Source organism: Pinus tabuliformis, chromosome J (genome assembly GCF_031772625.1).
Source record: "Pinus tabuliformis cultivar Carrire ecotype Pingquan chromosome J, CPIR1, whole genome shotgun sequence".
Classification (NCBI taxonomy): Eukaryota; Viridiplantae; Streptophyta; class Pinopsida; order Pinales; family Pinaceae; genus Pinus; species Pinus tabuliformis.
In genome coordinates this window covers 1332999612-1333015896 of record NC_142295.1, presented here as the reverse complement: position 1 = coordinate 1333015896, position 16285 = coordinate 1332999612, and the positions used below count along the sequence as shown (strand labels likewise).

The 16285-nt window shown below is 39.1% G+C and overlaps 1 protein-coding gene across 6 annotated transcripts; it reads right to left on the bottom strand.

The window, feature by feature from the left end:
* Positions 1–417: 417 nt before the first annotated feature.
* LOC149232269 (cyclin-dependent kinase B1-1-like) lies at positions 418–16031 on the bottom strand. Of its 6 annotated transcripts, none has more exons than XM_089379386.1 (5): positions 1596–7725; positions 1307–1400; positions 1153–1222; positions 824–962; positions 418–601 (listed from the first exon to the last, which is right to left on the bottom strand). In XM_089379386.1, exons 1-5 carry the CDS (start codon positions 1668–1670, stop codon positions 509–511), a joined length of 471 nt encoding a protein of 156 aa, XP_089235512.1. In that variant the 5' UTR covers positions 1671–7725; the 3' UTR covers positions 418–508. The 6 variants fall into 6 exon arrangements, 2 of the variants coding, with proteins under 2 accessions (XP_089235512.1, XP_089235511.1); XR_016248137.1 differs by lacking the exons at positions 418–601; positions 1596–7725 and adding exons at positions 14919–15011; positions 15105–15272; positions 15412–16027 and having other exon boundaries at positions 823–1222; XR_016248139.1 differs by lacking the exons at positions 418–601; positions 1153–1222; positions 1596–7725 and adding exons at positions 14919–15011; positions 15105–15272; positions 15412–16030 and having other exon boundaries at positions 839–962.
* Positions 16032–16285: the final 254 nt, after the last annotated feature.

Genomic DNA, 16285 nt, shown 5'->3' with positions numbered 1-16285 from the left:
CTCTTGATCTTCTAAAATGTTTTTTAACGTTCAATTGGCCGAAACAGGGGAACCATGTACATTTGAAATTAAGCTGCATAGGCAGCTTCCAGAACTTCTTTGAACTCTATTATAACAGGGGAACCATGTACCTTTGAAATTAAGCTGCATAGGCAGCTTCCAGAACTTCTGTGAACTCTATGATAAGCTTGCATCTGAGGGATTTATAGTACTTCCACAGTTTCAATAGCCACCAAAAATAACAGTTTACATTGTGAATATAGAAGAACTATTTGCCATATTGTATGGATATAATCCTATACGTACCGGTTAGAATAGAGTACTTTCAAGAAACAGTGTTAAGAAATTAAAAATGCAACTTTAAGGACTTTCTGAAGTTTCTACAGAAAACATTTTGAAAGCCCTTCCTCCCATTAAGCTTCATGAATGGTACAGACGTTGTCTAGCTGACTATTTAAATGCATGGCTTTTAATAGCTTTCAATCAACTGCATGCATCAACACTGATGTCAAAATTGTGATTTGTCTAAACTGTCAAAGTAAGGATGGTCTAGTGCTTCTTTTGCCGAGATCCTCCTTGCAGGATCATATTGCAACATTTTCTGCACATATGCAATATTTTTCAGCGATGGATATTCTGCTGAATTTGAAGAGCTACTTTATCCAAATCACTTAAGGGTGAATACACAAGAAGTTAAAGACATTGATACATACTAACAAAGAGATTCAAAAGGAAAATATAAATGGTATCTTATGATGATAGAACCATTTCTGACCAAAAATGAGAATAAATGTATGGAAGATTGAAGGCACTTGAAACTCACAGAAAGAAGATCCACACCATTTGGATCCAAATTGAACACGAATTTGGAAAGATCTTGAGGCTTCCATCGAGGAAATTCATGCCAGCAACTAAGTTGGGTCACTCCTGGCCACAGTTCTTCGTTAGGAGTTCCCAGCAACCTAGATGCATTTGAACGTTCAGACCACAGGAAAAATGTTATTTTGAGCAGAAATGTTCTCCCAATATGAAGGAATTGCTAATTGGCCAAAATTATTTCCTTGATAATCCTTCAACCGTGAATCATATGAATATTTGGGAGCTCTATATATATGTGAGCATAAATGCCCCTGCCACTCTTTCGGCTCTCACCTGAATATGTTTATAAGCTGTTGTATTTGAGAATCTCCAACAAAAAGTGCTTGCAGATTACATAGTTCAGCTGTAACAAAGAACAATCTCTAATAATTATCAAAAACCTACAAGTTTTTGATATACAAAATTTGCAGATTGAATAACATCATACCAAAGATGCAACCAAGAGCCCATATGTCTAATGCCACAGAATAGCGCTTCGCACCCAACAGCACTTCAGGAGCTCTGTACCACAGAGTGACAACCTGCAGATGACAGGTTCAGAGAGATCAAACACCTGCTAAAAAGATGGAGGAGCATAGAGTGCATAGGTCAAGGGCCCACATTATGCATCATGTGGGCTTCACCATACAAGTTCTGGATATGTTCATGCTTTGCAAGAGAATTTTTACCACTGTATCATGAAAAATGTGCAGACAATAACATAAAGGAAAACCCACCTCAAAAGTATAGCTCTTGATAGGTACTGTGAAAGCTCTTCCCAGTCCAAGATCTGCAATTTTCAGCATCCCCATATCTTCATCTACTTACAGAGAAAATATTTTTAAACAGTAATTTCGATGGAGCCAAAGACTAACCCGTAAGGGTAGCTAGTCTAGTGTTGGAGGCAAGTCATTCCCAACACAGATACTCATACCATTTCGAACTTCGTTCTTAATCACACTTGATTCATGGGTACCCCTTGTTGGAAACACTGAGAGGGGGGGTGAATCAGTATTCCTTTTCAATTGTTATTTTTACCAGTTAAATCATTTATATTTAGAACACAAAATGAACAATAGGAATAAATGCTTTTATTGATATAATCTTTACAATAAATCAAGTACAATGTATATAGGACTCCAACCTGTTGCCAAGCACCAACTTGGACTTTTTATGAGGCTCCAACCTCTAGGGCACCAACCCTGTCTTGTCAAGGCACCAACCTTGGATTTAGGAGCACCAACTCCAAGGACACCAATCCTTCCAATTCTGAGGCACCAACCCCAAGGGCTCCGACCCTATCTTGTCAAGGCACCAACCTTGGATTTAAAGCACCAACTCCAAGGACACCAATCCTTCCAATTCTGAGGCACCAACCCCAAGGGATCCAACCCTCTGCTATATATTGTCTAGATATGTTTGGTAGTAATTCTCTGCTCCCAAAATCTTCTTCACTGAGTTCTATCAATCTACAGCTTCATTGTAGTCTCCATGCTACATCATTAATGATAACCTTGTCTCATAAAAGGTATCACCATTGCTCTTCATTATACCCAACCAAAATCTCCAAGTCACATTATGATGACTAATACATCATGGTCTTCAATAGTCTCCACACAACTTCAATGTGTCTACAATGAACTGCACTAAGCTCTGCACAAAGACAACTCTTTGTTTCAACCCTTTGTCCTAACTGTCACAGTAACTGCTTTGGGAGTGAGGCTTCAGGAGTAACTGCTTCAAGAATGACTTCTTCAGAGGAGTGACTGTCGTAGTTTCATATTGTGTGTTCAATTAAAAACAACCATGTTCATACTCAGATAATCTTCCTAGAACCACTGAGCGTCCTTTTTAACTGTTATCTGAATCACTGTCAAACACAGGTCCGAGCTTTTCAATAAATAACCCACTCTTCCTTCAGTGTCCTTCTTCTTCCGCTAGACCTTTGGCTTCCTTCTTCACTTGCTCGACCTTTGGCTTCCACTTTCGTTTGCTCGACCTTTGGCTTCCTTTTTCGCTCGCTCGACCTTCGGCTTCCACTTTTTGTTCACTCGACATTTGGCTTCCTTTCTTATGCTAATTCACGTTCACAAGTTGTGAACTGTCCTTCTCTGTGATAGATGCCCGAGATATGTTACCTGAAGTGAAGCGTTTCAACTTGTATATATATGAGTTTTGTCGATAACCAAAAGACACGTTCATTGGGAGGAGAGGTCGACTTATGAGTTTGCACATTAAAAGATTTTATCGGAGAGGCCCTTTTTTTAATATTCATCCAAGGCTATACCCACATGGAGGTCCCACATTAATCACAATTGCAACATTCATGAAAATCGGAGTTATTCCTTTAATCCTGCAATCGCAATTTTCGGAGGTTTGCACATAACATAGTGATTCCACTACTGCCGACGGAGCAGATGCGATATGATCTTAAGCAGTTGTTAATAAACCTGTCGGGTCCACAACCTTATCGCAATCAGCGGTTTGACATCCCTTAGAAACTAGCGATACTGCGGATGCGATATTGTATAAAGTCATGTTATAGTGGTGTAGCGGGTCCGCAATATGATATTGCAATCAGAGGTTTTACCGTGACATTTATGACCTGCAATATGAAAGTTCATACGGCGGATGCGATATAGTATTAAGGTGTATTATAATGGAACCATCAGGTCCGCAGTACATATCGCAATCAACATTTTGTGCAGTGTCATATAACAGAACCCACCGATATGATATGTTAACTCCTTCGGTTTATGCGCTGTGAACTTTTAAAAGGTTTCCACGATTTATTCCTTCCTCCGATATTGTCCTCTTGGCATATGTGATAGATCTGCTTTGTCTTGGCTTGTCACTCTTGTGGCTTCTCCTCACTCCTATGACTTCTGATACACTGCTCCGATAGCTCTTCTTCTGATAGTGCTTCTATGATGGCTTCTAATATCTTTCCTCCCCAGTTCCACTGTTTCTATTATGTCTGTATTCAATCCTTGGATCCTCCATGAGCAGTATCATGATCAATGAGCATCAATGGGCAACCTCACATGTCACAAGAATTTGCCATCACAAACACTGCCATATTGACATCAATGACAACCTAGATTAACAATCTCCCCCTTTGTCATTGATGGCAATATTCTTTTCCTTTCAACATTCTCTCCCCCTTTGACATCAATGGCAAACGGGGTGCTCAAGGACTCCCCCTATCAAACTGCTTCTGTTCTTTATGAATAGTAGATCTTCATGGGTATGTTACTCCCCCTGTCGTGGTGCTCTTCTTTTTACTCAAGATAGAAGGATTGCTGCCTCATCATCAACTAGCACATTATCCCTTCTTTATGTCTCAAAAAATTCTTCATAATGCTTTCAACAATGCTTAAATATGCTCCACTTCAATGCTTCAAAACAAACTCCAAATAGTCATACACCAAATGTCCAAGTCCAATTTTCTATGCTTCTACACTGTATTCCGTTGTCTCCACGGTCAGAATTAAGAGGCCTTCACAATCCGAATCAAGAGAAAATGCCAATGAAATTGTCATTCTTGCTATCTTTCTTCAAATCAAGATTCCTTTGTATCTTTGTGCTTCTCCTTAAGTAGTTGAGCTATATTCGACATCACAACATTCTCCCCTTTTTTTTAATATCTAATCTGTGATTGTCTTTTAAATTATTTCCACTGGTTGACAACTTTTTGCAATGCTTCAATTATGCTAGATTCTTCCAACTGCTCTTGCTTCAAGCTCCATTCCCAGATGTGTTTGTTTGTTTGAAGGTTGCCTCTATTATTGTCCTTGATTTACATGTTCTCACATTATATCCCTGAGTTGAGACATTCAACTTCTGTAATACCAACAACATGGTTATTTACCCTATTTCTCTAGCATTGGATGGCCTTGTCTGCTGCTCCAATTTCTGCGTAGTGATCAAGTGGAAAACATCTTCAAAAATAGTCCAAAGAATGGTTACAAGATCATGTTCTTCAATGTAGTGCTCCTGAGAAATGATCTATCAAAGAATGATTATTAATATAGCTCATCAAGGATTTCATAAGGACCCTTTCACAGATAGCTTCTGCAATAATGATCAAGAATCACAAGCTCCCCCTAACTGTATTCATGGTCTCTTTTTGGCAAAATCCCATCATCGAACACTCGAAATATCAAGAATATCTTCATCAAGTCAACAACATGTGTTGTTGGCTGGAGGGTTCAGGAGATTTTCAGATTGTATTTGCTTTCTTCTCCATACTTGTGTAACTTTCTTTTCTGGCATGGTTCTAGCTTGTGTAGGAACCCAAGTTAAGTTACAATCACGTGCCATATGACAAATGTTATGACACTTGAAGCATTCTATGTTGTTCATGAATAAGAATTCATGATTTCTTCCTGCAGAATTGCTTCTTGGAGATTTTCAAGGACCATAGTGTCTATCTTTGTGGTATGCCCTACAATCTTTTGCCATGTGTGCAAAGTTTGTACAAGAATAACAATAACCAAGAAATATACTTTGGTACCTAGGAGAAGAAGGTTTCCTTAATGTACTTCTGAAGTCTTTCTGCCTTGAGATCCTTTGATTATAACCATTGCTTCTTGCGTCCTTGACATCATCTGCATTTCTTCTTGGAATAGGATTTCCTTCATTGTTGCCTTGACTCTTATCCTTGCCTTTGCTAGAACTGGGAGCATCAACATTTCTTTCTGGCTTCCTCACATCCTTTTTGTTTGAAGCATTATCATTCTTGCTTCATGAATAAGAATTCATGATTTCTTCCTACGGAATTGCTTCTCGGAGATTGTCGGGGACCATAGTGTCTGTCTTTGTGGTATGCCCTACAATCTTTTGCCATGTGTCCAAAGTTTGTACAAGAATAACAATAACCAATAAATATACTTTGGTACCTGGGAGAAGAAGGTTTCCTTGATGTACTTCTAAAGTCTTTCTGCCTTGAGATCCTTTGATTATAACCATTGCTTCTTACATCCTTGACATCATCCGCATTTCTTCTTGGAATAGGATTTCCTTCATTGTTGCCTTGACTCTTATCCTTGCCTTTGCTGGAACTAGGAGCATCAACATTTCTTTCTGGCTTCCTCACATCCTTTTTGTTTGAAGCATTATCATTCTTGCTTGAGGATTCTCCTTCATAGCCAAGACCTGATTTATCAAATGGGGGTCTTTGATGGTTGAGCATGTCATCCAAGGCTTGAGAGCTTTTCAAGAATTTGTCCATCCCTTCAACCTTTTTTCTGAGGGAGACAATCTCTTCTTCCAATCTTTCACAATCATTATTCTTCTTAGCAAGTTGTTTCTCAAACTCTTCCTTGATACGTATTGCTTCATTTGATTCTATTTTAAGGGAGATGATTTCTGATTTCATTCTGAAGATTTCTTCATTTTCCTTAGCTAGACTGCTCTCCATTTCTTCCATGATCCTTGTAGCTTTACATGTTTCGACCTTGAGAAGGTTGAGGTCGGATTTTAGTTTGAATATTTCTTCATCCTTTGCTTTTAGTTGGCATATCATGGTGTTTTTCTCATTTTTGCTTCATGATCCTATCCTTCTATGATTACCAATGCTTCCATTGTCTTCTCAGTTCCTTGTGCTTGTTTCCTTGCTTCTTCTAGTTGTGATCTAAGGGAGGAGACCTCTTCCTTGTATTAACCAATCTCTGTTTCAAGTTTGTTCAAGCTCTGGTGCCTTTGTTCAAGGTGGCTTGACAAGTTATCTTCCCGTTTCTTTGCTTTATCCAATTGATTTGTCATGGATATGACTTCTTCATGATGCTTTCTTTTGTTTTGATGAAATTCCTTCTTAAGCTTGGCAAGCTCTTCATCCCTTTCTTGTACTTGAATCTTGACAAGGTCAACTTTCTTCCTTGTTTGGTCTTGGTCACCAGCGAGTGCTTTCTTATTAAGTTCCTCGTTTTCCTTTTTCAAATTGATAATCTCTTCCATGGCAGCCATAAGTTTAATGAGGAGATCTTCTTCAAAATCTTTTTCATTCTCTCCATCTTTTAGGTCTTCTTTAGCCTTGATGTCATCATTCTCATTTTCAGCGTCTATGATGGGTTTTGGATTTCCTTCTTGGCTTCCACCATCTTCTTGACTAGTGGTCATGGTCAATGCTCCTTTTGAGTGAAGGTCATGAAGTTTGTCACATATACCCTTCGCTGACGAACATTTTCCTAAATTGTTCTTTACAGAATCTGATAGCGCATTCAAGATTGCCTTCATCGCTTTTGCATTGTACTCTTTGGATTCTCCACTCATCATGTTATCAGTTATTACTGATTCACATACTTCAATGCCTTGAGTCTTTAAGAAATTCCTCATTCTTGCCTCCCATATATCAAAGTTCCCATTGACAATGGAGCCGTCACAAATTGATTGACTTAAATTTCGGTGGTTAAGGGAGACACATCTTTAGGAGGATTGGAGACTTTCTTCCTTGGCTTTGCCATTTGTGTTCGAATGATCAACCTTCAAGCTGTTACGCTTTGAGTGAAGGTCCTGGCTCTGATACCAATTGTTGGAAACACTGAGGAGGGGGTGAATCAGTATTCCTTTTCAATTGTTATTTTTACCAGTTAAATCATTTATATTTAGAACACAAAATGAACAATAAGAATAAAAGCTTTTATTAATATAATCTTTACAATAAATCAAGTACAATGTATATAGGACTCCAACCTGTTGCCAAGCACCAACTTGGACTTTTTGTGAGGCTCCAACCTCTAGGGCACCAACCCTGTCTTGTCAAGGCACCAACGTTGGATTTAGGAGCACCAACTCCAAGGACACCAATCCTTCCAATTCTAAGGCACCAACCCCAAGGGCTCCGACCCTATCTTGTCAAAGCACCAACCTTGGATTTAGGACCACCAACTCCAAGGACACCAATCCTTCCAATTCTGAGGCACCAACCCCAAGGGATATATTGTCTAGATATGTTTGATAGTAATTCTCTGCTCCAAAAATCTTCTTCACTGAGTTTTGTCAATCTACAACTTCACTGTAGTCTCCATGCTACATCATTAATGACAACCTTGTCTCATAGAAGGTATCACCATTGCTCTTCATTATACCCAACCAAAATCTCCAAGTCATATTATGATGACTAATACATCATGGTCTTCAATAGTCTCCACACAACTTCAATGTGTCTACAATGAAATGCACTAAGCTCTGCACAAAGACAACTCTTTGTTTCAAGTTTCAACCCTCTGTCCTAACTGTCACAGTGACTGCTTTGGGAGTGAGGCTTTAGGAGTAACTGCTTCAAGAATTACTTCTTCAGAGGAGTGACTGTCGTAGTTTCATATTGTGCGTTCAATTAAAAACAACCCTGTTCATACTCAGATAATCTTCTTAGATCCGCAGAGCGTCCTTTTGAATTGTTATCTGAATCACTGTCAAACACAGGTCCGAGCTTTTCAATAAATAACCCAGTCAACAGAATGTTCGACCTTCGGCTTCCTTCTTCTTCCACTGGACCTTCGGCTTCCTTCTTCACTCGCTCGACCTTCAGCTTCCACCTTTGTTCGCTCGACCTTTGGCTTCCTTTTTCGCTTGCTCGACCTTCAGCTTCCACTTTTTGTTCGCTCGACCTTTGGTTTCCTTTCTTATTCTAATTCATGTTCACGAGTTGTGCATTGTCCTTCTTCTCTGTGATAGATGCCCGAGATCCGTTACCTAAAGTGAAGCGTTTCAACTTGTATATATATGAGTTTTGCCGATAACCAAAAGACATGTTCATTGGGAGGAGAGGCCGACTTATGAGTTTGCACATTAAAAGATTTTATCGAAGAGGCCCTTTTTTTAATATTCATCCAAGGCTATACCCACATGGAGGTCCCACATTAATCGCAATCGCAACATTCATGAAAATCGGAGTTATTCCTTTAATCCCGCAATCGCAATTTTTGGAGGTTTGCACATAACATAGTGATTCCACTACTACCGACGGAGCGGATGCGATATGATCTTAAGCAGTTGTTAATAAACCCGTCGGGTCCACAACCTTATCGCAATCAGCGGTTTGACATCCCTTAGAAACTAGCAATACTACGGATGCGATATTGTATAAAGTCATGTTATAGTGGTGCAGCGGGTCTGCAATATGATATCGCAATCGGAGGTTTTACCATGACATTTATGACCTACAATATGAAAGTTCATACGGCGGATGCGATATAGTATTAAGGTGTATTATAATAGAACCATCGGGTCCGCAGTACATATCGCAATCGACATTTTGTGTGGTGGCATATAATAGAACCCGCCAATATGATATGTTAACTCCTCCAGTTTATGCGCTATGAACTTTTAAAAGGTTTCCATGGTTTATTCCTTCCTCCGATATTGCTCTTACTCTTGGCATATGCGATAGATCTGCTTTGTCTTGGCTTGTTGCTCTTGTGGCTTCTCCTCACTCCTATGACTTTCGATACACTACTTTGATAGCTCTTCTTCCGATAGTGCTTCTATGATGGCTTCTGATATCTTTCCTCCCCAGTTCCACTATTTCTATTATCTCTGTATTCAATCCTTGGATCCTCCATGAGCAGTATCATGATCAATGAGCATCAATGGGCAAGCTCACATGTCACAAGAATTTGCCATCACAAACACTGCCATATTGACATCAGTGACAACCTAGATTAACACCCCTCTGCTGCCATGCGTGCCATAACTAGAAGTGCCCTCAGCAATGCCCGTTGAACATGGAAATAACCCTGCAACTAGACACAGGGAAGGACTTAGCAATAGAACACTTATGTATATATTCGAAGGTAACCAGAGGACCTTTGGTGAATCGTAAAGGGTTCAGAACACATTACCTGTACCGAAGGATTCAAGTGCCTTCCTCGGTGCTGGAAGCCCTTGAATTGCAGAACAACCTGAGGACCTGCAGGCAGGACAAGAAACAGAGAATTAGCCAGATTAAAGAAAACAAAAAAATAATGTTCAGATACCTAATGTGTAAATCGCTAAAATACTGCTAACCCATCAACGAAAATTAGGCTTACTCGCACCCTGTGAAACTGGATTCTGGATGGTATTCGGGTAGCAGTTGGTAGCAGTGGATAGGCAAGATGCAGAGACCGGTTCACTGCAACGTCGTGGCCAAGAGGCAAGAACTAGCCACCCAGGAGGCAACCCTAGCTGAGTTAGGGTTTTGCAGAGCATTTTCACGGAGCTTGGCATCGAACAACCGAGTTGTTCCTCATGGTGTCTGGTAATGAACAGGCTTAGGGTTAGATGCACCCAGCGGAGCCACTAAACCGAGTTGAAAGAATGGCAAATGGGACTATGGTTATAATAGTGCAAATCAAGATTTAGTTGACTTGACAGTTAGTAGCATCTAATGGTGGAAAAACATTTAATCGTCTAACAATGGATCTGACAGTCAGGATTATGACAGGAACACAGTTGGGGAAGTTGATTTCAAAGGGGAACGCCTTACAACGAAATAAAGTGTAGTGGAATTAATAGATATCTTGAGCTTCAATAAAGCTTACGGGGGTTTAATAGATAATAGATCTTTTGGTTTTTATGGACTTTTTTTATTCAAGTGGATAGTAAGATTTAATTAGGAGTAATTATGGCTCTTATCTCTTACAAGATTAAAACATTGCAGAAGGGGCACACAGGTCCGTGACTAGGGTTTGTGCACGCTCTAGGACCTCCCCTTGGTGTCTCTAGTTCTGGCCTTCGGGGCCCTGCCAACCATGGCGGTTCCGCAACAGCATCCTGGCACCCGCTCCTTCAAGGATATGGCCTTAGGTTGGCCGCCAGACCAAGCTTCATTCTTCACAAGGTTTGCCTCCAGCTCTGCCTTCTGTGCGCCACTAGGAGGAAGCTCTCACAAAGAAGAAACAACTCATCCACAGGAAAACGCGCTGCCAAAAAGGAACGAAGATACAATGAAAAGGTCAACCAAGGATAGTAGGGCAGACAAGGGAAAGGTCGCAGACTCGCCCTTCCCTGCTAACATCAATCCTTCAAAATCTCAAGAGCAACTGCAGGATCAGGGGAAAAGGACTAAGAATAACTGCAACCCCAAAGCCAAGAAAATCCCAAAACTAGAAATCCAGAACTTTCTTTTTAATTTAATAATAAAATTAAATTTGTTTGTTATTTTTTATTAATTATTTATATTACTAGTTTCCTCCATTATTTTTTAATTTTAGATATTTTAAATATACTATTCATTTTATTTATTGCATTTAATTGTTTAATAAAATTTCCTCCATTATTTTTTAATTTTAGATATTTTAACTATGTTATTCATTTTATTTATTTTTTAATTTTAGATATTTTAAATATGCTATTCATTTTATTTATTTTTTAATTTTAGATATTATAAATATACTATTCATTTTATTTATTAAACTTCACGTTATATACGTTCTTATACCGTTTACCTATTGCATTTGATTAGCAAGGGCTTTATTTAGAGGATTTATTGCCCCAACATATGAAGAAAGGCGGTTAAATTATGATAAAAAGGAAAACAAAGTTGGATCTTTTACGAAAGAAAAAAGGGAAGAGCGTAGGAAGGGAAAACAGGAACCAATGAAATAAGTCTGGGACGGAAGGATTCGAACCTCCGAATAACAGGATCAAAACCTGCTGCCTTACCGCTTGGCCACACCCCATTCCCATCCTATTTCATTCAATTAGCTATTTATCAACTGTTTCTTTATTTTAAATATATTTAAAATAAATAAGATTTCATTTCTTCAGTCGAGAGCTAGCTGTTATATTCATTTACTATAAATAAGATTTAAGATTTCATTTCTTCAGTCAAGAGCTAGCTGTTATTCATTTACTATAAATAAGAGTTTCATTTCTTCAGTCGAGAGCTAGCTGTTATATTCTAACGGCTAGTAATCATATATCTTCAGTCAAGCTAGCTGTTATATTCTAAAGGCTAGTAATCATATCTCTTCATTGACGGCTAGTAATCATATCTAGTCAGTCAAGCTAGTTGTTATATTCTAACAGCTAGTAATCATATCTTAGTCATGGCTAGTAATCATATCTCTTCAGTCAAGCTAGTTGTTATAAGCTAGCTGTTATATTCTAACTGCAGAAAGATTTCTGTTTAAAGTTTATTCTAAAATTTTATTAGTAAATTGGTTAAGGCAGCTATGGAAATTAGGGGGAAAGTTTCACTTATCAGACAATTAGGGGGAAAGTTTCACTTACCAGACATCTCTTCAGTCAAGATATCTCTTCAATCAAGCTAGCTGTTATATTCTAACGGCCGAAAGATTTATTTTCAATCTGTTTAAAGTTTATTCTAAAATTTTATTAATAAATTGGTTAAGGCAGCTATTGAAATTAGGGGGGAAGTTTCACTTATCAGACAATTAGGGGGAAAGTTTTACTTACCTAGATTATTTCAGTTGGGAAAAGAAGGGAGACTGGAGATAATTAGATTTGGAGATAATTAAATTCGTCAATAAGACGTTGTTGAGGAAGGGCAGGATGCGGCCAGATAGGGTATTCTAAGCTGGTTGACCAGTGGAATCCCTAATCAAAGAGTTTGCAATATCGTAAGCCGGATTTGTTGGTCCCAGAAGTCTTTGGAAAAATCCTAAGCTGGATTTGTTGGTTCCAAAAGTCTTAGGAAAGACCTGGTGAGGTCTAAGTTCACTTCTGTCTGGAAGTGGAAACTCGCAGGAGACCAAGTGGAGAGAAGTGGAAACTGGCAAGGGGAGAAGTGGAAACTCGCAGGAGGAAACTGGCACGTGGACAAGTGTAGAGAAGTGGAAACTGGCACAAGGAGAAGAGGTAGAAGTGGCTTTCTCGTTGATCGGGAGGAGAGAAGAGGTAGAAGTACCTTTCTCGTTGGTCGGGAGCTGGTTGACCTGTGGAATCCCTAATTAACCTTGGAGTTTGCAATATCCTAAAAGCTGGATTTGTTGGTCCCAGAAGTCTTAGGAAATATCCTAACCTGGATTTGTTGGTTCCAAAAGTCTTAGGAAAGACCCGGTGAGGTCTCTGTTCACTACTGTCTAGAAGTGGAAACTGGCACAGGGAGAAGTGGAAACTGGATTTGTTGGTTCCAAAAGTCCTAGGACAGACCTGGTGAGGTCTCTGTTCACTACTGTCTGGAAGTGGAAACTAGCATGGGGAGAAGAGGTAGGGGAGATGAGGTAGAGGTGGAAATTGGCACGCGCAGAAGGGGGAGAAGTACCTTTCTCGTTGGTTGGGAGGAGTACCTTTCTGGTTGGTCGGGAGGAGTGATGGTCGGGAGGAGTGATCTTGTCCACTGTGAAGGTAGGGGAGAAGAGGTAGGGGTGGAAATTGGTACAGGCAGGAGCAGGAGGAGTACCTTTCTCGTTGGTCGGGAGGAGAGAAGAAGAGGTGGGAGTACCTTTCTGGTTGGTCAGGAGGAGTGATGGTAGGGAGGAGTGATCTTGTCCACTGTGAATTCCTGGCAGCCTAAACCTAACAGATAAGTATACTGTCTTGTTAAATTATTACGGTTCAGAACAGAAGATGTTACTGTAAGTGGGCTCTCTGCAAAAAATAAATTGTTATAGTTTATAGTAGTAATTTGTTATGAAGGTTGGTAAACTCTGCCTGTTGTATTTGTGATATAGGAATGGTAAGATATTTGTAAAGGAAACCTGAATAAAAGGAGGTGTTTGCGAGTAAAGAACTACTAAAATGTTACAACTAAAACTCTTATGTTTTTCCTGAAAACGGAATATATATATACATATATATAGGAATAAAGTATACTGTCTTGTTAAATTATTACGGTTCAGAACAGAAGATGTTACTGCAAGGGGGCTCTCTGCAAAAAAAATAAATTGTGATAGTTTATAGTAGTAATTTGTTATGAAGGTTGGTAAACTCTGTCTGTTGTATTTGTGATATAGGAATGGCAAGATATTTGTAAAGGAAACCTGAATAAAAGGAGGTGTTTGCGAGGAAAGAACTACTAAAATGTTACAACTAAAACTCTTATGTTTTTCCTGAAAACGGAATATATATATACATATATATAGGAATCTGATATATATATATATATATATGAACAGGTTACTCCTAGTGGACAACAAGTCTATCAGAAACTTGTCAGAAAGGAACAATGCTTATTCTTATATATAAAAAGAGAATTCCGGACGAGCAGTACCCAGGAAAAGACCGAGTTTCGCTTGTTTATTGATCTCTGGTAGTAAAAGACTTGATAACTTATAAGAAGTAATAAGACTCCTGGAATTGGTAAGTAGAAAAACTGGACTAATTGAACAAGTGATAATAATGTGCTTATGAGGACATATACTGTTGTATCAATAAGGTTGCAAGAATCTAGCACCAAGGTGCAGGAATAGCGTAACATATAGTAGGACTATCAAAGAATTGACTTGAAAGTCGAAAACGGAAAATAATGTGAAGTCTCGATGGGGCATACTTATATATTTCTATGTACCAGCGTAAACCATAGATTGCAAACATCACAGAAAGTACTGCTCCTAAATATAGGGAAGAAGAGAAAGTATTGGCTATTATTTAAGATAAGAACATGCAGCGTACAAACCTTAGACACCAGAGTAATTAGTTACAAATTGTAGCAAAACGCTTGATATAAGTGAATTACTGAAAAGCCAAACGAACTTATGAAATACAATTTTTATGAAAATTCCTTACACGACCATGAGTCGAAAGGACTTCAAATATAATATAAGCCAATGGTTTCACAAAGTTAACCCTGGAGGGTTAACACAATATCTGTAACCAAAGTGGAGGGTTAACAAGAGGTTATATCCAAAGATTTTTTTAGTTAACTTAGAAGACAAACAAAGTGCATGACTACTGTAGCCAGGAAAACCCTCGCAGCAGAAAATAAGAACCTATTACAGAAGCCGTCATGAGCAATATGCCAAATGAAGCCCAACTGGCTAATTCTAGTCATACATAAACTCAGTGTTTAATTAATAAAACTCTCAGGAAAATTAAGTCGGATTAAACACAACATTGCTCGGGTCACGAAATTGATGATAAGTAGCAGAAAAGAAAAGATGATTGAATAAAACCTGTTAAGTTTCCAGATGATGCAAATTCCCAGTGTAAAAAAAAATGCATGAACTTTGAATCGAGCAAAAAATAGTGAACAATCGAAGTCTAACCTGCAACACGAAACAAGTAATTAAAACTGGAATTAGTGTGCAGAAGGGTAAGATAGATCTCCTCAAATAACAGAAAATTATCAAGAAATTTACCTTCACCGGGTTCAAGTTTGGTTGGCGGATTCATTCTGCAACGAATGAAGGCCCCCAAGTCATTAGTCAAATTTTGTATTGGGTACATTTTTGCTGACATAGTAGTGGGTTTTCCGTATACCTGGGCTGGAGAACAGAAAGACTACACTGGCTGATTCACCCAAATGACTAACGAACAATATGGCCACAAAGCACGGCAATCATTAACCAACCAAAGAACGGAGTGCAAAGTTAAGGGTAAATTCCGGAAAAATAGCAGAAACAGAAATAAATTTAGCACAAATTTTTAAGCAGACTGTAAGCTCACCCAAAACAGAGGGAACCCCGGAGGGGTTGACCGGCGGTCACGGACTGTGGCTTTCGAAGGAATTCAGAGGGAAAAACGCCATAACAATAATTGGTCTTTCTGTAAGTAGCCATCTTTAGACCACCTGCCTGAATAGCTTAAGGCAAATTCCTTGGAAAGTTGCAGAGCAATTCGAGAATTGGGGACAACGGACAGCCTCGCGGTGCCAGGGGAGGGGGTGTTTACCTCTGTAACCACCCTATGGACATCCAACTGTGCATCGAAACCCTAACACCTCTAAGCCGTAGATCAAGTATTACTCCTGAGCCCTAACACCTCTAAACCGTAGATCAAGTGTTACTCCTACCGTGGTTGCCATGTCACCAAGTGGCAACCAATGGCGCGTCTTAGAGAGAATTCCAAGGATTTGCAAGTTATAACATATACTAGAATGTTGTGCATAATTTGCTACGCGGAATTGAACGATGCAACCGCAAAAACTATCAAATTTCTGGGACACACAAACCTGCAATGGGCCTAATCCATATATCATTTATTGGTACAGGAACAGATCTATAGGCCCTTGCCAAGGGTCGGCCGTTTGGAGAAGTTTCAAAAAGGTTTCTCAATTCTTCCTTAGGAAGTTGATATGGAAATTACAAACAGGTAACAACATTTTAATTGGCATTGATTCTATCTTGGGTGTACAGGCCGAATCCCCCATCCCACAAAAACTTCTCATGTCTCTTCATCAAAAAGGTTTGTTCTATTGGGCACAAGTCATTCATGGATGGCAGGGAACTATTCCAATATGGAAATCGGCCATAGAGCTGGGCCTTGATGAATCTTTAACTGAAATATGGAACAAGACTATATGGGATATGAAGCATGCGGG